This window comes from Giraffa tippelskirchi, chromosome 9, assembly GCF_054371585.1.
Source record: "Giraffa tippelskirchi isolate mGirTip1 chromosome 9, T2T-mGirTip1v1.2.pri, whole genome shotgun sequence".
NCBI classification, from domain to species: Eukaryota; Metazoa; Chordata; class Mammalia; order Artiodactyla; family Giraffidae; genus Giraffa; species Giraffa tippelskirchi.
Window position 1 is genome coordinate 4,991,719 of NC_137283.1, and position 24,168 is coordinate 5,015,886.

Sequence of the window (24,168 nt, forward strand, 5' to 3'; positions counted from 1 at the left end):
TATAGACACATCTTATATTGTGCTCCATAAGAAACGGAGCCAGACTGCGCCAGCACTGGTGTAGGTAAAAAGATCGGACTAAGGTGGTGAGGAGGCTTCCCTTGTAGCTCAGTCAGTAAAGAATCTGCCTGCAAGGCAGGAAACCTGGGTTCGATTCCTGGGTCAGGAAGATCCCCTGGAGGAGGAGATACAACCCACTGCAGTATTCTCGTGTGGAGAATCCCATAGACAGAGGAGCCTGGCAGGACACGACTTAACGACTGAAACCACCACCACCAAGGTGGTGCGAGGCTGTGAAATAGAGTAGGATGTGCTCTCTCGGTCTCCTAGGAACCATGCTGCTTTTTACACACCTTGGCCTTTGCTCCAGCACAGGGTCAGTGTAATGAATGAGACTTAGTGCAAATCAAAGACACCAAAGTCAGCTGCATACAAGCGCTTGCATAAAAACTCTTCTGAAGAACTATAAAGTATTGTAGCTTGACTTCCTAGTCAAAGGTAATTGACAACATTTTGAAGTTGAAGTTCCATACTCCACCCTTAGCCCTTGTGGTAATGTTACTTCACCATCACCCATCGTTGGAAGCAGCCCACTGGATTCCAGTACCAAATGATAAGATGCACGTCCAGGGCCTTGTGGGTTCTCATTTTTCCTTATTGAAATGACTGTTGGATGGACAAAGAAGGTGTGGTACATACACACAATGAAATACCATTCAGCCATAAAACAATGGAATCATGCCATTGTAGCAACACGGATGCAACTAGAGATGATCATACTAAGAGAAGTCAGAAAGAGAGAGACAAATGCCGTATGCTGTCACTTGTATGTGGAATCTGAAATGTGACACAAATGAGCATATCTGTGAAAGTCAGACTGAGAGATCAGACTTCGGTTGCCAAGGGGGAGGTGGGGTGGGAGTTTGGACGGAGCAGATGCAAACTATTATATGTAACATGGAAAATCAACAAGACCCTACTGTGTAGCACAGGGAACTATATTCAGTATCCTGTGATAAACCATTATGGAAAAGAATGTTAAAAAATTTGTATCTCTGTATAACTGAACCACTTTGCTTTACAGCAGAAATTAACACAACGTTGTGAATCAACTATACTTAAATAAAATACATTTAAAAAGTAAAATGACTATTGGGATCTATCTTGACCCTCCTGCAACCTGTTGACAAAGATTATCATGTAAATGCTGCTTTCTCTTCTCACCAACTGTGGGGCTGTCGGGACTTGCGGGGGTGGGGGTGGGGCTTTTAACGTCTCACTTGTTGGAAGATAGCATGGTGCTGCTCACAGCTACTTACCTCCCCAGAGCCTTTCACACTGTTGACTGCAAATAACAGTAAGGAGTGCTGCCCGGGAAGGGCAGAGAGCCGCCTCACTTGCTGGTCCAGCTGCGCCTTGGGAAAACAGGCCAAGTTGCCCAATTTAAGGGCAGATTCTCACTTTGTTTCAAGTTTCCTACCCTTTGTTGTCCTTTCTTGAACTTAACGTGCTTGAAACTTGCTTCTTTTCTGTTTCACTTCCTCTGCTTGAAGGACATGAAGGGGGGGGGTTTCAAAATGGGTGGTGCTATCTTAGAAACCAAAGTGAACCTGAGCATGCTCTTTCCTCCTCTGATGCCAGCAAGTCAAGGTTTGTTTGGCTGCTCTTAATCCAGTAAAGGTGCCCCACTCCCCCTTCCCTCGCCCATGGCCAAGTTCTTCTAGAGTTGGATCCCTGTTCACATAACACTGAGACTCAGAGTGCTTTTCACTTTCATTTCCTTAAAACTGACTGTATTTTCTTTTCCTTAATTTGCATTTTGGAGAGAATCAACCTTAAACAGATGGTGTCGTAGTAGGAGCTTGATGTTGAATTTTGGCCTTTAACTCAGCCAAGACTTATGGAGCCCCTTGTATGTGGTCAACCTGTGCTGAGGCTGTCTGTGCTGGAACAAGACAGGTGACATTCCTGCCCTAATGAAGTTGCCAGCCTCTGCCTACCAGCCTCAGCTGGTTACTTAAACACTTCCCTCATCTGTAAAGTGAGAACCATCACATCAGTCTTTCATAACTATATGTCACACGTAATCAAGGCATTGAGCAAGCAAAAGGATATTTTTGTGTAACCCTACCTGTTGTTATTAGTTATCTGTCAAGCTGAGCTGGGGAAATGGATCTGGAGTAAACTGTTCACAGTAAAAATCTCTGTTCTAAATTGGAATTTCCTCCTCATCCCCCATAGTTAGTGGAAATGTCTCTCTACGGGCTGAGTGGGAAGTGATCCTCGGCCACCTGACAGCCTTTTCCTTCTTTCCAGTCCCGTGATGCACGGATGACACTCTAGTTTTGTTCTTAGAAGCCTGGGTCAGCTGCCCTGATCAGGTGTATGTCTGTACACATAAAGGGGGGATGGGGTCCTCCAGCAGTGTGCTGAGCGGTGGCCCACAGTGGGTCTCTCCATCTGCAGGGAAGACACAACAAAGCGATACTCCTGAAGCCATTTCTCTCATGTAAATGGAAACACGACATCTCATGCCATTTAAGTAGGGCTGCCAGGCAGTGCTGGGACATGTTTGAATTATTCAGCTTTCATGACTTTGGGGGTGGAACTGTGAATATTTTCCAAAATGAGGACTTAAGACATCATTGTGTTCAGCACAGTATTTGACTGGTCAGAGGATGAACTGTGTAAACTGGTTGGGAGCCTGGAGCCAGGCCATGTTCATCTAGAGCCTTCTCCACTCCCTGCCTGGCTGGTTCTCCAGTGTGATTCGGGGAGCAGTAGCCCCTCCTGAATTTTTACATGATGAAATGGCCTCAAGGAAAGAGGTGAAGGCATAGTGCTTCCCATATGTCTGAATGGCATGGAGCCCCTCTTGGCTGGACACTTAAAAATCTAGTCAAGTTGTTGTCTGTGTTCTCCAGTGTCCTGGTTCTGTTTCCTTGAGAAGGAGAGCCAGACGTAACCGTTTTTCAGCGTGTTAGAATTCCAGAATCTTAGAGTGCCTCCTTGCCTCCCCATCTCTGAGTGTTGAAATTCACTAGTTTTATCACCACATTGCCAGATAACACACTAGGTGTCTCAAAGCCAAGCAGACCAGCTCTGGCTTGTTGAATGTTTTGCAAAGGTCAGCAGAGGATTGGAAAACTTGACCTTCAGCTTACTACCTATTTGCCAGATCTAAGTTGGTTATGAACAATATTTTAAAACCACATTATTTGTTTCTAGAAGGATTGTTAAAAGACCCTAAGCACTCTTGGGAACCTTTTCTTGGTAACAATGATTGTTTCCATTCTATCTCTGAAAGCTTTGGAGCATCACAGTAACAAAAGGTATTCTATTTCGTTTTGTCTATTCACTCAGATGTCCTGAAAGATTTCTTGGAAGTCATCAGACTGCTGCATTCAGTTGATAACTGGGAATAGATTTACCAGACTCAGTTATCTTGGTCTCTGGCATGCTTTCCTGTAATTTTCGTAACGGAGAGAGCGCATTGCCTGCCTTGTTCGTGTGACACTTCTTCTGTCTAGATGGTTTTTACATGTATGTCAGGCCTCTTTTCTCTTCATCTTGACCCTAAAAAGTAGCATTTCATAGATCAAGAAATGGAGGTTCTAAGAAGTTAAGTGGCTGACCCCCAAACCTGAACTCACACTCACGTTTTTGTCTTGAAAAGTCTTGGACTTTACCAGCCTGCCCTTATTATAAGCGAAATAATTTCAGAGAACCAAAGCTGTCTTCTAAGAAGCTCACTGCTCCCCCACCCTTTACCTGCTCCCCTCAACTCCAGCTGGCCATATTCAGGGCCTTTGCCTTTGGCTGGGATGAGTGTGCACCTCTCCTCTTAGACCTCTGTAGCAGGAATCTCTGTTTTATTGTTCATAGCAAGAAAGATGGGGGCTTACATAGGACCTGTGGCTTTGTCTCTCCTTGATTGTCTCTCATTGACCTTCCATAAGTTATTCACCTCTTCGACCCTTACTTTCCCCATCTATACAATGATGATGACAAAATTCCATGGCATTTGGCATGAGTAAATGAACTAATCATCACAGCACTTAGCACTGGACTGTGCATTTGGCTTGCATCCAGTAAATGATGATAATAGAAATAATTATTGTTGTTATTAGTATTAGTCCACAAAGATCTGATTTCTGAAGTAGAAAATGTTCCTTCTCCTTGAACTGAAATGAGTATCCAGAGTAGAGAAGCATATACATATTAGAAAATATCCATATTAGGGAGTTCATCACAAATTTTTACATTCCTGTGAAACCTCTAGTAATGGAAGAGAGAATTGAATGGACATGATAAATACTCACTGATGTAAAACATTTAGATGGCTGCAGGGTGGGGCAGGTAGGCAGGAGACGCGGGGCAGCAGCTGGGAGGAGGCGCAGCTGCAGATGCTTTGCACCACCTCGAGGGTGCTGACCCTCCCCTCCAGAGAGCCGTTATCGTGAAGTGAGGTTGCCCACTGTTGCCCCATCTTTTTATTTTCTTAAACTCAGTTAGAAATCCAGCTTTTCATGTGATGGCTCCTCATTTTCAGACTTGGTTCACATTTGAAACAGAACTTAAGCCATATCTGGGGGCCATGCCCACCTCCCACCTGACGTGATCTTGGCTATGGCATCTCCCAGCCTGGGCCAGCCCCAGGCTCCTTCATTGCCAGAAACCCAGCCTCTCGAACCAGACTTAACATCTAAAGGAGTATCTCTCCTGAGTGTAGTAGTATTTCCGGCCCTTTTCCAGATCACAGATATAGGAATTATCTGCTTTGACTGATATTTTTCACATACTTCATAAAACTGTAATTGAAAAACCTTTCTAGCACCGGGCACGCACCAGGACACTGAAGCACATTTTGAAAGAGAGGTAGGGAAAAACCACCACAGAAATTTAGAAATGAAAAGCCAGATCTCACAGGAAATTGATACTCAGACCAAATTCCTTGCTTAGTTGAAGCAAACAGCTTAACCCAAATACCTGTTTTTCTGATTGTCAGATAGTTGCTACCTTTTAAAAAATCCTTTCCTACCGGGATTTTGTATTAGTTCTGGCATTTTGCTTTCAGTTGCTTCAGCATTTTGAGTTATAGTATTGTTTAATTCATAAATAACTTAATGGAAAAGCATATCTTTGGATAGACCGTTTCAAAGTTCTTTTGGTAAAAATCATTTTGTGCATGTTTTTTATTTCCTGTCAGATCATAAACATCTTGCAGAAAGAACCATGCTCTATTCTGTCCAACCTTTCCATGAAAGGTTAATATGAAGGCTCTTCCAGGGCAGATAAATAATGCATGTTTGTTTATGTTGGCTAATTTTTCTGCTAAGTAATAAATGATTTTAGCTGAATTGGAATGTGATAACACTCCATAAATCCTGTGCTCATTATCTTGCCTCTGTCAGACTATTTACCATGTTGTTTTGACTGTCACTAAGAGAGTTAATCATCTTTTATTTTCAATAATCTCTGTGTTATTTTCCTTGTTGCTACAGTCCATCGTCAGCTCATATCACCTGAGGGAGAATTGTTTTCTCCGTTACTGTTACTTTCTGTAAAGGGCGAACTTTAATGCCGTTCCTAGCAGGATAGTTAAGATTTTGATGTTCTGTGAAATAGCGCCACAGTCCGCTCTTCACTCAGTGAACTACCCCATGTGCATCGATGTGGACTCATTTTTGTCAGCTTGCTTCCTCTTTTCCTCAGCCTCAGTGCCTGCGTGCTCTTGGGTTTTGGCTCGTTTCAAAAATTCTACAGTTAGGATGTATGCGCTACAGATAAACACGCTGTTAAAAATCAGCTTTCTCGGTGATGAACTAAAATGGGCAAGTTTGGACGGTGGTTTTTGTTGCAGACTGCTCACCTCTGCCTAGCCTTCTCAGAAGAGTGTTTTATCCATGAGATCTCTGTTAAAGTTGGGAGAACTAAAAGTGTTGCAGCTCTCTGAACAGGCAGAAGTGCCTGTATTTTGAAATACTGCCTCTGGCAACAAGACAGATATTTCCATCTGCAAGAGTCATTTTAAATGTTTGCGTTTTGTCACCTGATATGTGACCTGATTCTGGGACATATATCAGGGAAAAAAAAAAAAAGCGAATTCAGCAGCTTGCTTGTGAACTCAAACTGGACTTCATGCCTCAGTGATCCAAGAAGTTCAGGGATAAGCAAGGAAACAGAGCCTGCCTCCTTGGGAGCTGTTTGGAGTGAGTGGGGCTGCGAGTGTAAACTAGGGGAGAGGCAGGTGGGATTCCCACTCAGCTGTTTATGTTTGTCACTGTGTTCAGCTAGAGCTTGTTTTAAACATACTAGTTTTATATGTATATAACTCCTTTAATAGTTCCTTGCAAATCAAAATTTAAAAATCCTAGTTCAAAGGCACAATCAAGTTTTCAATTTAAAGTACTCTATGGAATTAATCCCTCTGAAACATCCCATAATTGCTTAATTTGCTTGCTTGGGGAATACAGACTTATGTTTATATGGCTTAAAGCCATCCATAGATCCATAGTGAAGTGTTAAACTCATGAGCCAACAAGGCTAAAAAAAAAGAAAAGAAATCTTCAGAGCTAAGTTCCCTCAGTTGAACAGGTCAGAGAGGGTGGGGAATTACACATAAACATGCGCACATACCCCGCCACCTTCCCAGGCATTCACGGGTACCTCCATAGCAGCGGAATGAGACTGGAGTTTTATCCAGGGGGCAGAGGGCCTGCAGCTGTCCAGGCTCAGTGGTTTATTCACCAGCTTTTGATTTTTAAGGTTTTAAACCAGGCTTGAGTTTCTTCAGTTCACTTTTAGAATGTTGTTGTTGTTCAGTCACTCTGACATGTCCGACTCTTTGCGGCCCCATGGACTGCAGTGTGCCAGGCTTCCCTGCCCTTCACTGTCTCCCAGAGTTTGCTCAAACTCACGTGCATTGAGTCAGTGATGCTCTTTAGCCATCTCATCCTCTGTCGCCCCTTTCTCCTTATGCTTTAAATCTTTCCCAGCATCAGGGTGTTTTCCAGTGAGTTGGCTCTTCATGTCAGGTGGCCAGAGTATTAAAGCTTCAGCTTCAGCAACAGTCCTTTTAATGAGAATAGAATAGTCCCATTCTATAGTCTCATAATAGATTAGGTAGACAAAATCAGATTCTGTTGTTGCCTGTTGTGCTTCTGCTGAGACGTTTTTTATGCCTCCTCACTCTCCTTGCCTTCTGTAAATCTAGTTTGGTCAAGCCATGCTGTGACCTCTGTAAACCTCGGACATCCCTGTGGCTCTCCTTCTCTCCATCTGTAAAAACAACAATTGTTGTTGACTAATTCTCTGTCTCCAGAGATCCTGCCCCGGGATTGTCTGGATTCCCGGTTCTGCTCAGCCTCTCGTGGTCTACGCTCTGCTCCCAGTCAGAGTGCCTTTCTGTCCTCTCATGCCGCTGGAAACCACCCATCCTTTAGGATAAGCTCCTCCGTGAATCTGGCTATCCCTGTATCAGCTTTTTGTCCTTTTCTGAGCTCATGCTTCCACGGAAAGCAAGTTGGTTGCATTTGATAGCCTTGCCTCTCTATCTAGTACATAAGCCCCAGGAGGGCACGGACCCACCTAATGTTTGTTTTAAGTCTCTTTCTTTGTGGAGAGGATTACAGAGACCTGATGAATCCCCGGTTGTTGACCATGTAGTAGGCAGTTTCAATGTGGAAAAATATGTGTTTTTCTTACTGGGCTTTTGACTGCTAGAAATGATCTCCTTGCCTTTTCAAATAGATTTTAGAGTAGGGCTTAGATCATGCTTGGAGGGTCTTTAAGGAGTATTATCATTACAAAACATATCTGCATGAAAAACATGCCTTCAGGCCGGTGTCTCTGTGTCTTCCCTGTGCATTCTCTGGCCTCCCAGTTACCTTTGTGGTGGTTTTTCCAGAACTGCTCCTGGTGCCCACAGACCTTGGGGGACTGTCACTGGAGAAAAGCCCCTCCTCTCCTGCTTTCAATATACTTATCATTACTTAAGGGATGAGGGTTAAAATACAGTTTTAAAACTAATAAAGAAGGTATCGCCTTGTGTTAGAAGTTCCGAGTATGCAGCAGATGTTCTGAGAAGGAAAATCTTTCTCAACTATCTTTGGCTTAATTACGAGGTGTCTTTTTGGTTTATTTATTTATTTATTTATAGCAATCGGCCAAAGGCTTTGACTCACTGGGGAATGTCTCTCTTTCATTATGAATCAGGAAGGGGCCTGGGCGGTTGTTCAGTGCTTCATTCTGGGCTAGAGAATGCATGTGACAGGCCCGCAGACTGGCCCCACTGGTCTCAGGGGCCCTGGGTGTCTGTTGCCTGCATCGCAGACCATGGCGGCTGGCTGCCAGACGGTTGCCTCCGTGTCTGACTCTGAAATGCCAACTGCAGTTGAAAACCTTCTTGCTGAGAACAAGTCTTTCCATCCCGGGACCATATGGTGATCAGAGCCTCTGGGCCCGCGATCGTTTATAGGGCCAGGCTCAAGAGAAGAGCAGATGGGAAGAACTGTCACAGGACACCATGGCTGGAAAAATGATGAGGAATTGGTATTCAATTGTGCTAGATCCAGAATGAGTGGAGACAGGGGAATCATGGCCAGCCACAAACTGGGTTCTCCACAAGATTGCCCGAAGAGTGGACGGGCAGCATCAGCATCAGCTGAGGACAGGGTCAGTGTCCTGCCTGAGAGGAGGGGTGGGGACCTCCCTTGGTGCTTGGTGAGGCTCCAGTGCTCTGTTCTCTAATCAAACAGGAGTCTGGGGCTTGCTGTGAAGGTATAGGATTGACATCTACAATCAGTTGACCTTCCGAAAAGTTCTTCACCCTCAGTAATGTGACTTGGGCATCCTCCAATCAGTTGGGAGGCCTTATATACAAGCAAGAACTGAGGTTTCCTGGCGAAGGAATTCTGCCTGAAAACTGCAACACTGATTCCTGCCCGAGTTTCCCGGCTACCGGCCTGCTAGAAATTGCAGACCAGCTGTCCTCACCATTGCATGAACCAGTCCATGCAGTACCCACACTCGTGTGGGCTTAGCGAGTTCCCAGTGGATTTGTGTGGCTACTAGTGTTGGAGGAGCTCTGCTCTGAGTCACAGTGGTTCTGTTCGCCAGTTGCCTTGGATTATTCTGAGATCCTGCACTTGGTTGTATCAGTTTTAATAATCCTTGCTGTGAAATTTATAGCACAAAGCAAGGCATCCACAGGTGTTTGTAGAATAAATGAATTTCTAAGTGCCCTCAAAACATGCTGTAAAATGACAGTAGATAGATGCAGGAATTCAAAGCTACCCAAATGCATTTCTGCCTAAATGTTTGGGATTATTTCTGGAATTTTGAGACTTTACCTAGTAGTTCAGCTAATGGTAGACACCATTCCAAAAGATAGGCAGTCACAGTTTGTATGCAAAATCCTTAATATTTTTCTGGAATAGTCTAACCCTTATTAGGCTGCTCATCTTTGACCTTCAAAGACAACAGCACTGTTCTAGAAATAGACACAGCTAAGCATTTACTTTGTTCATATTCTCAAGACCTCGCAGCAAGGTCTCTAGGCAGCAAGTTTGGGGAAAACGTGCTCTAAAATGAGGAAGGTGACATAATCAAGACTGCAGGTCTCGCCATTACTCATGAGTCTGTTTGAAAAGAAGTGACATGTGATGGTCCATGTGACTGTCATATGCTGAAGGAGGCCGCCTTTGCTGACTTCCTTTTGCTGGGTGACTTTCTAGGTGAGAGACCTTCTCATTCTGGAGAACGCTGCATGCTGGCTCAGCGTGCCCGGCTCTTTGTGACCCCATGGACTAGGGCCCGCCAGGCTCCTCTGTGCATGGGGTTCTCCAGGCAAGATTACTGGAGTGGGTGGCCATTCTTTTCCTGTGGACTAGAATGCACAGAGGCAGTCGTATGTGGAGTGAATGACCATCTCCCCCTGCCCCCGCTCCTTCCCCCACCGCTCTTGCCTCCCATTCTAACTAGCCTTGAACTTTCCAGCATGTTCTCAGTGACCTGTGAGGACTCTGGAGTGGGCCTAGGTTTCTTCACCTGGGACTACGGCCCTCCAGGGAATAGTGAAGCGATGAACCAAAGTTTGCATGCGTTTATCTCTACCCCCTCGCTGCAGAGTGAGAGCAGAAGTCTTTTATCAAAATTAGGTGACCCCCAACAAAGGTGTGGAGAGAGCTGCGTCCCTGCACTTAGCTCTGCCCTACCAGCGCTCCTGTTCACGGAGGACAGTGCTGGCTTTAAGCAGAGGTTGGGAGTTAATCGCTGGAGGAATGGTCCGGGTCAGGAGCCTCCTGGTCAGCTCGCGGGGAGTGGCTGGTAGGGGTGGGGGCATGGCAACGACTATGCCCTATGTCAAGGCTTTCAAGCTGAAAAAGAAAGAAAGCTGCCAGGCTAGAAAGTCCATTCACCTTAGCAGTGGTAGCTTTTACTGTAACAAAGGGAAAAGCGGGGCCTCCTTGCGGGTACTTAGGAGGCTCTGTGTGATAACTTAACACCTTGACAAACCGGTGAGGAGCATGCAAGCTGCCTCCCTCCACAGGCCCGTGCCTCCAAGCGGGGGTCAAATTGTCCTTTTGCCTCTTCCCCAGAATTCACCAGCGCAAATTCTCTTGTTTGGCCTCCCCACTGGGCAGCCAGGCTAGGCAGCTCCCCGTGGCCCAGCCCCCTAGCCCTGCAGCCTGCTGGCCCTTCTGTCTTCTTCTTTTCTTTCTGTTTTTTGGATGATACTTTTTTGTCTTTTCCCTGTGGACTGTTTTGCAGGCCTCAGATCGAAAGCACTTCTGCTTGTCCACACATCTGTGGCAGCCGCTGCAACTCCCACCACCAGTCCTGTGGGGTTGTCTTGCTCTCCCGTCACTTCTGACTGTCACTTTTGTCACATTTCTTAGCTTTTTGCTAGAAAAAGATTTGCCAGCGCAGGGAAGGACTCTGCGTCAGCAGTGTGTCGGAGTGCTGGTCATGTGGCTTTGGGTGCTTGTTTTTTCTCCAGCTCTGGTTGCGAGGCCACCCGTCCACTGTCACATACATTATGTAGATGTGTGTTGGGGGCAGGGAGGGCATTTTTGTGCTGCTTTGTTTTGTGCTAGTTAATGTCAATTTCCAACTGATTCCAGTGCAGTGTCTCAGCCTTGGTTGCATGTGAGAATTGTCTGGGCAGCTTCTAAAAGTCCTGGTGCCCAGGCCACCCTCCGGAATAATTAAATCAGCGTGTCTGCGGGGTGGAGTGTTGCATGAATTTGTTAAGCACCCTAAATGATGGATGGATTTCAGCATCGGCCCCAAAGTTGATAACCACTAATAGAGGCTAAAATCCTAAAATGCTGGAAGGCTGAATTCCAAGTCCTGGAGGCTTGATTTTATATTTAAAAGCAACAAAGATTTCTAACCAGCAAATAGATGTTTGTCTGAAGCTACTCTATTAAAAAAAAAAAAATCAAATAAACAGAACATGGCCTGGCTTTTTTTTCCCTTGCCCATTTCTTTTACGGAAGCCTGGAGGGCTAAATTAGCTGTTTCACAAATGGATCCAAATCTAACCAATATATATATTATTATTTTTTTCCCTGTTGTCTTAGTCCCAAATGGAACGCAAGATTCAGAGAACATTGCAGCCTGTATTTTTAGCTAAGTTTAGTAAGAGATCTTGGACCGGGAGACATTGAGAATTTCAAAATAGTTTGTTACCTCAAAATACACTTCCTGAAATGGACTTGAGGCCTGAGAGGGATGAATGGGTTTTTTTTTTGGTTTTTTTTTGCTTCTATATTTATTGTACCACAAGAAAGCAAATCTTAAATTTATGTAAGTTTTTATTTTTAGAGACCCAGGAAACAGGTGCTTTGCCCAAGCGACAAAAGGCTGCGTGGCAAAATGTCGATGGCAGCGGCTAGAATTCATGAGCAGGGAGCGGCTGGGGGAGGGCACTGAAGCTGTGCATCTGGCCTCAGGCCGGAGCATCCTTAGCACAGGAGAGGACCAGGAGGACTTGCTCAGGCCTGAGAGAAGCTCCGTCACACCTCCTGAGGGCTGGGCTGGTCTCGTGCCCTGCTGCCCGGGTGCCCTGTCTTTTCTCGTCTAGCAGGAAGGGCCTTTGAGTTCACGTTTTTTGAGGATAGCCCAGGTTCCATCTCCCAGCTCACACCTTCAGTTAGCAGCGCTGCCAATGGAAGAGGGTCTCAGAGAGGAAGAAGAGAGGCGAGGGTGTTCTGCCTCATCAGTGCCTCTCGGCGGGATGTGTGTTGCAAGGACAGCTTGTCTTCCCCCTGTCACTGGTGAACATGAATGAGTCTCGCGTTTGTTAGCATGCTCTGCCCGGGGTGAGGAGTGGGCACTCTGTCCCTCACTGCCTGGTACCAGAGCCAGCTGTGAACCTCTGTGTTTGCTCCTTCGTGGATTAGCTAGTCACCATCGATCCAGTACACTTTGGATATCATCTGTGTGACAGCCCCTCTTCTTGGCCCTGGAGAAGCAGCGTGCAAACATGGCAGAGAAGGCCTGGTGGAGCTTGCGTTTTGGTGTGGATTGGAAGCCACTGGGTCGGGGAGAATGCACAGAAGATCCGACAGAGCCCTGTGTTGGTTCCTTTGTGGGCTGTTTAGGACCAAGAGGTGACATCTAACAGAGACAGGAAGGTGACAGCAAGGCAGGCAGAGGCCACAGTAAGGGAGAGACCTGAGGCAGGTGGGAGCCTGGCTTCTCCCGGGAGACACCCGGAGTGAGTGAAGAGGAAGGGCAGCCGTGGTGCTGGGAGGGCTGAGAGCAGAGAGGGCGCAGGCAGCAGACCCTGGAGGTGGAGCTTGCTGGCACTCACGTGTGTGTTGTGTGTGTATGTATGTGTGTGTGTTTGTCTAGGAGACACACTTTTATCAGCTGAGTTGGCTCAAAGCACTAGGAAGAAGTCAGAGCCAGGCTTTTGCAAAGAAGGCCCTGATAGCTCTATTGAGTGTAGGTCAGGAAAGCAACGGCCAAGTCTGCCCCAGGGTCTGCTCTGAGCTGGCTGACCCCCTTTCCAGATGTGACAGCTGTGCTTCTCGTGGCCCCAATCTGCCCACTGGGAGATGGCTCTCGTTGGGCTCCCACGTCCTCTGTGCCTGCCTCTATTTTGAATTGCCTTGCCCTGATCTGTTTTCATGTCCATCCAGCAACTAAACTAAAATTTCCTTCAAGAGTATGTTCACCAGCACCCAGTACCACTTGGTAGGCCAACTTGATGTCTGTCTCTGGATTGAGCGTGGAGGTTTTGGTGGAAGGAGTACCTTATGATGGTCACTGACAAAGGCAAGAAGTTACCAGGCTTCCCCCACCCCTGCCATGCCCACCCCTCACTGGCTTTCATTACAGCCTTCTCATCTGGTGTGGAGGTGTACGAAGCCTTTCTCCATGTTCATTCTTAACGACCCAGGTTCATCTGAAATTGCATCATATCAGGACTCCGTTGGTGGCTGATTATGTTGGCTCACCATGTGATGTGTCTCTTCTCTTTGCAGTTAACAGTGACATGATGGTCACTGACGACAACGGTGCCGTCAAGTTGTCACAGCTGTGTAAGTTCTGCGATGTGAGATCGTCCACCTGTGACAACCAGAAGTCCTGCTGGAGCAACTGCAGCATCACGGCCATCTGCGAGAAGCCGGAGGAGGTCTGCGTGGCTGTCTGGTGAGGTTGCCCCTTAATGCTCTTCCCTCTTCCTCTCATAAGCAGTGCACATTCGTGGGATGGAGACTCACGTGTCTCGTCTCTTCAGCATCTGTCCTGTTTCCGCCCCTTCAGACCATCTCTCTCAGTTATGCAGTGTAATTTCTCGAGATACTCTGTACACTTTCAAATACACACACACCCCTTCCTTGAGTCAAGGAGAGGGACTTGCCGCTTGCCAGCCCCTTAACTGACATCCCTGGGGACCCTGTAGGGATGCGCAGAGCTCTGTTCTGAGGCAGACTCAGTCCTGTTTCATGGAGACGGATGGTGGGCTGCTGCAAGAGGGACGCGCTTGTGAAAAATGGGGGAAGCGGCTCAGGGCATCAGGAGGTGACCCGTCCCTTAGTCAGAAGCCCTGGCCACCGCATCACGCCACTGCTGGCCAGACTCCGCATCTTTCTCTGGGAGCAGATTCTCTCCTCCCTCCCTTTCCCTTTCTTTCTCTTTCTTCTTCCCTCCCCCAGCCTCTCATTTTTGCTACATACACACACAAACACACACACAGTGGGAATCATTTGATTAGTATGTAGTTATTAACATGTATTACGAATTGGGGGTATGAGCCAGAGATTTAAAAAACAGTGATAATTAAGACAGTCCTCATTTTATAAAAAAAAAAAGTATACATTTGTTGATGAACTGTAACATTTTGAAGACTTATTTGGATGGTGTCAACGTACGTAGTTATTAACATGTATTACGAATTGGGGGTATGAGCCAGAGATTTAAAAAACAGTGATAATTAAGAAAGTCCTCATTTTATAAAAAAAAAAAAAAGTATACATTTGTTGATGAACTGTAACATTTTGAAGACTTAATTTGGATGGTTTCAACGTATCAGCTATTTTTTTTAAAGTAAGCTCTGTGTCTCCTGGCTGTTTGCAAATGAGAATATCCACCCAGTTATCTTTGCCTGCTCCTTTGGGCAGGAGTCTCTGGAGACTTTCTCCAGACCATGTGCCCTCAGCCTGGACGATAGATCTGAGAGCCTGGCACATTTCCCGACACACCAGGGCATGAATCAGGTTCTTAAGAGCTAAAGGAATGTTCACAGCCAAGACCTGTCACAGTGGCTCGCCGTTACCTGCCAGCTGCATTGTGTCCAGCTCTGACCCCTGCTTTTGCAAAAGGGTTTTGACAGAGGTGGCATTTGAGGAGAGAGACACGTGTGATGGGAGGTTCAGAGGACCGAGGGCTGGCGGGGGCAGGGAGCCAGGTTAGTCCAGTAAAGAGGACGTGGGCTCTATGGAGAGAACGGAAGGGCTGTCGAGTGGGAAATGCAGTAAATGGTTGTGCAGAAGCCTGCAAGGTTGGAGAGACACACAGCTTTTCGAAGGGGATGGACAGACAGACTCGTGCTCAAGATCAGTTGAGGTGTTCTCTCCGTCGTGGTTTCCTGCCAGGGGAGCAGGCGCCCTTCTCTGTAAGCATCAGACCAAGGTCAAGAGGGGGAGAGTGACCACCGGTCAGGTTCAGGGCAGGAAGCTCCAGACCCGAGACCCGGTGACCCCAGGCTCCTCCTGCATGTCTGTTTTCTGCTCACCTTTGCTTACGTAGCCACTGGAGATGAGAACTGAACTTCTGCACCCAAAGCAGACTTTTCATCAAGGGTGGTTGCCCTACCCCTTGTCCAAGTGCAGGGGGTAAAAGGTGAACCACGCGCTCCTGGCATTGCTGCTTTGCTATCTCAGAAGGTAGGAGCATGTGGGGGCCCGCTCTGTCCCCTCCGAGTTTCAGATGTAAACACAGTGAAGGTTGTTTCTCTCTGTCTGCGTAAAGGCACATGCAGAGGTGAAGAGAGGAGGTGCCGATGTGGGTCCTGGGCCCCCAGCCCCGCAGCACTGAGGCACCCACCCCGCTCCTTCCGGGGAGGGCCCCTCCCCTGCACTTAGTGAGCTGGAGTCGCTCTGCATGCAGGAACCAGCCGCCTAGGACCGGCTGGGGCAGGGGCCCGGACGCTTGACCACAGAGCCTCAACTTGGGACGGCTCTCATGGGCCCTTCCAACCCCCAGCTGCTCAGAGGTCAGCTGAGGCCTCATCGCAAACCCCTTGCCCACTCTATGCAGCTTTGCTCCCTGAAGGGACATTTCCCCAAAGCACCCGCACAGAGCTCTCACGGCCTCGGAGTCTGTGTTCCGGGGCCCTCGCACTGACACGAGTCTGTGTTAGAAACAGCCAAGCAGGGGAAGAGAAGATGCTCTCCATGATCCGTTTTGGTCTTTTCATCCGTTCGTTTGTTGAATTAATGCCAGCTGTACACTGTCACCATGTGAAATGCTTGAGTCCTTTTCAAGGATAGATTGGAACCAATATTAATTTGATTACTGTGGTTCTTTTGTCGTGGATATTGACAACCTCTTCAGTTGCAGGACAAAGAAGTCTGTGTTTATTTCCCTATATTTCTCCTTTCTGTGGTTCAGTGAATCCAAAATGTTTTGCACAGTGGGCCCTGTCTGTCCAGGGGCACTATTACAGCACTGAGTGGAGGAAGCCATTAAGGACTTTACAGAGCCTCAAGTATTCTTTTTTTTTTTTGACACGAATATACGTGTAGTGAAGGAAGTGAAGTCTCTTAGTCGTGTCTGACTCTTTGCGACCCCGTGGACTGTAGCCTGCCAGTTTCCTCCATCCATGGGGTTTTGTAGGCAGGAAAAGTGGCGTGGGCAGCCATTTCCTTCACCAGGGGATCTTGCCGACCCAGGGATCGAACCTGGGTCTCCCACACTGCAGGCAGTGTCTTGACCATCTGAGCTAACAGAGAAGCCCATATTTGTTTGTGTATATCCATATATATATATATACACATATCTCCACTCTTCTTTAGATTCTTTCTCCATATAGGTCATTAGAGAGTATTGAGTGGAGTCCTCTGCTATTCATCAGGCCCTTATTACTGTCAATCACATATATAGTGTGTGTGTGTCAATCCCCGCCTCTCCTACCCTGGTAACATACATGTCTTTTCTACATCCCTGGCTGTGCTTCTGTTTCGCCTCAGGCCCTAAGGCTGAGCCCCCTCCCTGCGGTCCTGGGTCTGTGGTTAGCGGGGTGGAAGGCGGGGCTCGGGAAGAACTGCCCGGGGGCTCTGGAAGCTTCACAGGGGAGCGATCCCATGCTCTTCCCTGGGAGCCTGCAGGACTCAGCGCGCCTTCATTTTGTTACCAGAACCACACACAGACCCCTCACAACACAGACGAGCGCAGACCTACGTGCGCACGCACCTCTGTTCCACTCGAGAGCCCTTCAGCTCTCTCCACGAAGCCCACACCCTATGGGGTAAGGAGGTCCTCTTGTTCCATGGCCACTGTTGGTGTCAAGACCTCCCAATAACTTGGGGGTTAAGGATAGGATTTTTTTAGTGTTTTTCAAAATTATTTTTTAATTTTTATGCGATTTTTAAAGGTTGCACTCCATTTACAAGTATTAGAAACTACTCCTACACTCCCATCCTTGAATGTATCTCACACCCAGTGGTCTGTGCCTCCCACCCCCGGCCGCCTCCCCACTGATCTGTTCTCGGTATTTGTGAATCTGCTTCTGTTTTGTTACAGTCACCGTTTTGTTGTGTTTCTTAGATTCCACATATAAGCGATGTCATACAGGACTTGTCTTTCTGTGTCTTATTTCATTTAGCATAATTTCCCCCAAATTCATCCATGTTGCTGCAAAGGGCAGAATTTCGCGGGGGAGTCTCCCAGCTCTCTGCTGAGCGGGGCTCCAAGTACACGGTGTGGAGGGACGCTAACCGTGGAGTCCTCAGTCTATGGGATCGGCAGGAAGGACACTTTGCAGCTCTTCCCCACGGATCTCTGTGTCTTCCCTCTTGTTCCTGTCATGCAGGACACCGCAGTTCTTCATCTAGAAGTTTCTTCTGTCTCCAGCCCCGCCAGCTGCTGGCTGGGATGGCGCCCTCACTCATGGAGCCGCAGGCCCAGCAAACAAAAAGAGCAGAACCGCAGCCTCTTTGCCAGACGCACTCCCTGAGAATAACTTAGCTAGATTCTGTCCAACAAACTAGGGATGTGATGGGAGCCTCACAGTGCGGTCAGGAGGGAAGGTTGAGAGTCACCCCGAGGACATAGCCATCTCCTTTTCCCCACACCCTCCCTCTCATGATTGAATGATTGAATTAAGGCTTCCCAACAAGCTACTCCCTGAGAAAACCCTCACGTTATGATCCTAAGTGGGCTCTAAGATAAGCAAAGGAAAAAGTGGAGTGGGTGGGAAGGCGCGGGAGATGCCAGGCAAGCTGTGAGTGATGGGAGGCAGCGCCACTTAGAGACGACGTCCTGAGGTTGATGCTGCCCAGGCTGCCTCCATGGGGGCCACACTCACTCTCCTTCTCTGCACCCAGGAGGAAGAATGATGAGAACATCACTCTGGAGACGGTCTGCCACGACCCCAAGATTGCCTACCATGGATTTGTCCTGGACGATGCTGCTTCTCCAAAGTGTATTATGAAGGAAAGAAAGGGGTCCGGAGAGACTTTCTTCATGTGCTCCTGCAGCTCCGAAGAGTGCAATGACCACATCATCTTCTCCGAAGGTGAGTGTTCCTCCCCAAACAGTCTGCGGGCGCAGGTACACCCTTCCGTGGCTGGTGCTGGAGAGTGGGCTCACAGGCCCCCTTACTTGCCGGAGAGCGGGGCTTAAGGGGTGACAGGGTCGGCTCCGGTCTGTATGCAGTCTGGCTCCTGGGACCCACATTATGATTCTTCATTGAGAAATAGTTTGTGTCACCCAGAGCCGTGGTTCTCCAGGTGCAGGGCCTAGAGAAGCAGTAGTGGCGTCACCTGAGAACTTGATAGAACTGCAGATTCCAGGGCCCCAGCCTGACCATGGAACCGGAAACTCTGGGTCATGTCCAGCAGTCTGTGTTTAAACAAGCCTTCTGGGTGAGTCTGATGCTGCTCAAGTTGGAGAACGACTGGTCCAGCGGGGGGTGGAAGCTGTGTGATTCAGGGAGAGCCCTGCTTTGAGTCAGCTCAAGTGGCTGTGTGCACATGCTCATTCCTCAGGTTTGTCTAAAGGGTACTTACTTAGCCTTTGTTGCGTTTGAGGGCAGCTGCGGCGCAGAGGCAATGAGGAGCTGAGGCTCACCTTCAGGACAAGGAGCAAGTTGAGATGCCAGTGCCCGTCGGGGAAGTGCAGCATCTGGCTCAGTGTGAAAGGAGGGCACCCACATTTCCTTCAGGGTAGAAAAATGGTCAGTGAGTTTAAGGACAAAGGTAGTTCATGTCCCTTATCAAATATACAGACAATCCAACAGTATATGACAACTTTACAATGGAAGTGCCTTCATCTCGTTCCCTTACTCCCAGCCCAGCAGATAAGCTGCACTGATAGCCTGTTGGATGCACCCCTGTCTCTGCCTTTCATCCATATTAGCCTTCCTTCCCTCCCCCTTTCCCTACTCTCTCCCTCTCTCCTTCCCACTTACCCTCCATCTGCCCATCCATTTGTCTATCCACTCACCCATCTGTCCATCCATCCATCCATCCACTTGTCCATCTGTCTATTCATCCATCCATCCATCTATTCATCCTTCCACCTGTCCATCCATCCGTTATTGTGTCCATGCGTTCACCCACCCATCTGTCTGTCTATCCATCTATCTGTCCATCCATTCATTGCACCCACTCATCCATCTTTCAGTGCAAATAGTTAATCATACCATAAATATTACCGGGCAACAATTTCTTTTTCATTCAGCCACTTTTATTCCTTTTCTAAACAAGAGAATATATATAGATCTATGGTAACCTGTTAATTGTTGTCTGGAATTGTATAAACATATCTTCTGCAAGTGACTTAACCATTCCCTTGCTGATAGATTGTTTTAGATATCTCCAGTTTTCCATTTAGTGCTACACTGACTATCTTAGTAATAACATCTTACACATTTGTGCTAATATTTCTGCAAGATAAGACTTCTAGAAATGAAATTTCTGGATCAGAGATACGCACATTTTAAATTTGGATAACCGCTATTTAATTGTTCTCATGCCCCCAAAGATACATAAGCATATGAATTTCCACCTACTTTCTCCAACACTGGAGATCATGTCTTTTAATTTTTCTAGGCATTAGTGAAAATAATATTCTTTTGGTTTTAGGAATGTAAATCAGAATAAGGAAGAATTATTTTAGCCCTCAATAGGTCCAGTTCATTAAACAATCCTTTTGGAACCCAGGTGCTGGGTTGACGTACCGTGTGTACCAGCTATGGGCAACGACGAGCCTCCTGCTGGCTGGCGCCTGTGGGCACTGCGGACCCACCCCTTTCTCTGTGTCCTTTAGCCTGTTTCCCTCCCTTCTGCTCAGCTTCCCATCTACGTGAGATTCTCAGTGTACAAACGCAGGTATGTGTGCCTTGTCAGCATAACACTTTCCAAAATCCCTCCTCTCTCCTCCTTTTTCATCCTACAAGCATGCCATTTCTTTTTTTCCTTATGTAATTTAAGTTAGGAGAGATGCTGTAACTAGATTTAATCACACTAAAACATGGAAACCCTGGTGTCCTGGTTTACCATGCTAACCTTCCCCAAGTACTTCACCTTTAAAAAGAAGGCCCAGGCTAAGCCAAAGGAATTAATCCCTAATAGTGGAATATCCATTCATATTTACTATCATCTGTGAAACTTTTCTTTCCTTTTGCATACTGGCTTATCCACAACGGAAGAATTTATTTCATTCAAAGGGGACAAAAGTTGACAAATGGCTTGAAAATTGGACATATTTTATATGTGTGTGTGTACACTGTAAGCTCTTAAGGTGTTTATGCCTTCAGTTTTCAGTGTATTTCAGCTCACGTGGTAATCATGGGCACTTGTTCATGTTTTCCCTCTTATTCGTTATCAGACTGTTTGTTTCCTTGTGAGGTGAGATAATCAGCATAAAGGCAGTTTCTCATTGTAGAATTCAAGAAATCCAGCACAGCTGATGACTCAGATATCTGAGTGATTTCAGAGTCTTCTAAAATGCTCCAGGGAGTATGCTTAAAAATAAATCTCTCCAGTTGAGCTATTTCAAATCCTCAAAGGTGATGCTGTGAAAGTGCTGCACTCGATATGCCAGCAAATTTGGAAAACTCAGCAGTGACCACAGGACTGGAAGAGGTCAGTTTTCGTTCCAATCCCAAAGAAAGTCAATGCCAAAGAATGCTCAAACTACCACACAATTGCACTCATCTCACATGCTAGTAAAGTAATGCTCAAAATTCTCCAAGCCAGGCTTCAGCAATACGTGAACTGTGAACTTCCAGATGTTCAAGCTGGTTTTAGAAAAGGCAGAGGAACCAGAGATCAAACTGCCAGTATCCGCTGGATCATCGAAAAAGCAAGAGAGTTCCAGAAAAACATCTATTTCTGCTTTATTGACTATGCCAAAGCCTTTGACTGTGTGGATCACAATAAACTGTGGAAAATTCTGAAAGAGATGGGAATACCAGACCATCTGACCTGTCTCTTGAGAAACCTGTATGCAGGTCAGGAAGCAACAGTTAGACCTGGACATGGAACAACAGACTGGTTCCAAATAGGAAAAGGAGTCCGTCAAGGCTGTATATTGTCACCGTGCTTATATAACTTCTATGCAGAGTACATCATGAGAAACGCTGGGCTGGAAGAAACAGAAGCTGGAATCAAGATTGCCGGGAGAAATATCAATAACCTCAGATATGCGGATGACACCACCCTTATGGCAGAAAGTGAAGAAGAACTAAAGAGCCTCTTGATGAAGGTGAAAGAGGAGAGTGAAAAAGTTGGCTTAAAGCTCAACGTTCAGAAAACTAAGATCTCGGCATCTGGTCCCATCACTTCATGGGAAATAGATGGGGAAACAGTGCAAACAGTGTCAGACTTTATTTTTTTGGGCTCCAAAATCACTGCTGATGGTGATTGCAGCCATGAAATTAAAAGACGCTTACTCCTTGGAAGGAAGGTTATGGCCAACCTAGATAGCATATTTAAAAGCAGAGACATTACTTTGCCAACAAAAGTCCGTCCAGTCAAGGCTATGGTTTTTCCAGTGGTCATGTATGGATGTGAGAGTTGGACGGTGAAGAAAGCTGAGCGCCGCAGAATTGATGCTTTTGAACTGTGGTGTTGGAGAAGACTCTTGAGAGTCCCTTGGACTGCAAGGAGATCCAATCAATCCATCCTAAAAGAGATCAATCCTGGGTGTTCATTGGAAGGACTGATGTTGAAGCTGAAACTCCAATACTTTGGCCACCTCATGCGAAGGGTTGACTCATTGGAAAAGACCCTAATGCTGGGTAGGATTGGGGGCGGGGGGAGAAGGGGACGACAGAGGATGAGATGGTTGGATGGCATCACCGACTCGATGGACATGGGTTTGGGTAGACTCCGGGAGTTGATGATGGACACAGAGGCCTGGCGTGCTGCAATTCATGGGGTCGCAAAGAGTCGGACACGACTGAACCACTGAACTGAACTGAACTATGGTGGGATATTTTCCTCACTTACAACATCAGGTTCTTTCTAACACTTTGGGATTGATTTGTCTTATTGCCACTATCTCTTCTTTATATCGGAGAAGGCAATGGCACCCCACTCCAGTACTCTTGCCTGGAAAATCCCATGGACAGAGGAGCCTGGTAGGCTGCAGTCCATGGGGTTGGGAAGAGTCGGACACGACTCAGCGACTTCACTTTCACTTTTCACTTTCATGCATTGGAGAAGGAAATGGCAACCCACTCCAGTGTTCTTGCCTGGAGAATCCCAGGGATGGGGGAGCCTGGTGGGCTGCCGTCTATGGGGTCGCACCAAGTCGGACGTGACTGAAGCGACTTAGCAGCAGTAGCAGCAGCTTCTTTATATAACTGACCTATAATGTGTTATTAATAATTACTGCTACCTAGAAAAGTGACTCACACACACATTCTTTTTTATATATTCTTTTGTGACTGATCATAGGAGATTGAATGTAGTTCTCTGTGCTCTACAGTAGGACCTTTTGATCCATTCTGTATATAAAAGCTGCGTCTGTTAATCCCAACCTCTCAGTCGATCCTCTCCCACCCCCTCCCCCTTGACAGCCGCCAGTCTGTGTCCTGTCTTCAGTTTCTGTTTCATAGATAGGTTCATTTGTGTCATATTGTGGATTCCACACATATGTGATATCATACAGGATTTGTCTTTCTCTTTTTGCCTTAGTATGACCCTCTCTGGGTCCATCCAGGTTGCTGCAATGGCATGATTTATTCTTTTTTATGGATGAGTAATACTCTGTTGTATATGTGTACACCTCTCTGTCCATTCACGTGTTGATGGATGTTTTGGTAACATTGCCAAACGAATCAGTCAGTCCAAGAAGAATACAGTTGATCTTAAACCTGGTCATTTGGAAATCAGCTAAGTAAGCTTTACTCAGTCCTTTCATGTGACAGAATTCCCCAGTGAAATGGGGGTGTTTTTCCATAGTGATAGTGAAGTCGTGTGTGTGTGTGTGTGTGTGTGTGTGTGTGTGTAGTGAAGTCGTGTGTGTGTGTGTGTGTGTGTGTGCGCGCGCACGCTCCACAGACTTTGTGCCAGCGTGGAGCTCAATGTAGAGAAGGTGAGGTGCCTTTTCAGGAACATTTTTTTGGTTTCCATGATAATGTTCACGTTACTTTTTCACTTTTTCTGTGGAATTGTAACCATACTATTGCCTAAAGCAGGAAGACAAGTAGGAATGCCTTCAGGATGCATTTCACAAGATGCTGTTCTGAACTAGATCTACAAGGGAGCTGTTGGGCAGCCTGAGGAACCCTGGACAAGGACTAGAGAGGCATTAAAGGAGTTTGCCTGCATCCTTTTGCTCCTCTACTGTCTATTAGGTTCATCTGCAGGGTGAGAAGGTAACTTGTGGCAGGTTGAAGGAGGTGCGCCTCTGCCCTACTTCCAGCCCCCGTGGCTGGATCCCTGGCCATCTCATTCTCCTCCTGACTTAGAGCTGAACTTCTGGAAATGGCAAGGCCCCTTGGCCATGTGGGAAAGGGCATTAGCAGTAACCTCAAGCCTGGACTCCGAAAAGTTTGGTTCCCAGGCCAGAGGCCCAACCCCTTCCTTAACTGGTGTGCACCATGCCCAGAGCACAGGTGAAAATTCCTGGAACAGTAGTAGCAGTGGTCTCTCTCAGGGTAAGAGCCTGGTAGGGTGACCCACCTGTGCTGGCTGCTTTCAGGGGCGTTGTGTTGTTTCCTGCAGTCATAACTTTTTTTTTGACACCATACTCTAGCATTTTTTCAGATTTACTCAGGTGTACTTAAGAAATAAAGTTGTAGATATTTAAAGTATACATCATGGCAACTTGATATACAGATCCTTTGTGAAAGCATTTCCACTCTCCGCCCCATCTAGACAGTTCACATACCCATCACCTCACGTGTTTGTCTTCTTTGTGTGTGAGATCATTTAACTTCTCCTCTCTCAGTAAATTTCGGTTGTATAATAATGT

General features: G+C 46.8%; 1 protein-coding gene across 7 annotated transcripts in view; it reads left to right on the forward strand.

Moving 5' to 3' along the window:
• TGFBR2 (transforming growth factor beta receptor 2) overlaps positions 1-24,168 on the forward strand; it is a 101,225-nt gene that overhangs the window by 35,306 nt on the left and 41,751 nt on the right. For 6 of the 7 annotated variants that reach the window (XM_081527012.1, XM_081527013.1, XM_081527015.1 and 3 more), the window contains 2 exons: positions 13,500-13,668; positions 18,066-18,256. The exons of the other annotated variant lie outside the window; for it this stretch is intronic. In XM_081527012.1, the coding sequence (XP_081383138.1) occupies positions 13,500-13,668; positions 18,066-18,256 (360 nt within the window). The remainder of the gene's footprint in view (positions 1-13,499; positions 13,669-18,065; positions 18,257-24,168) is intronic. 7 annotated transcript variants of the gene reach the window in all.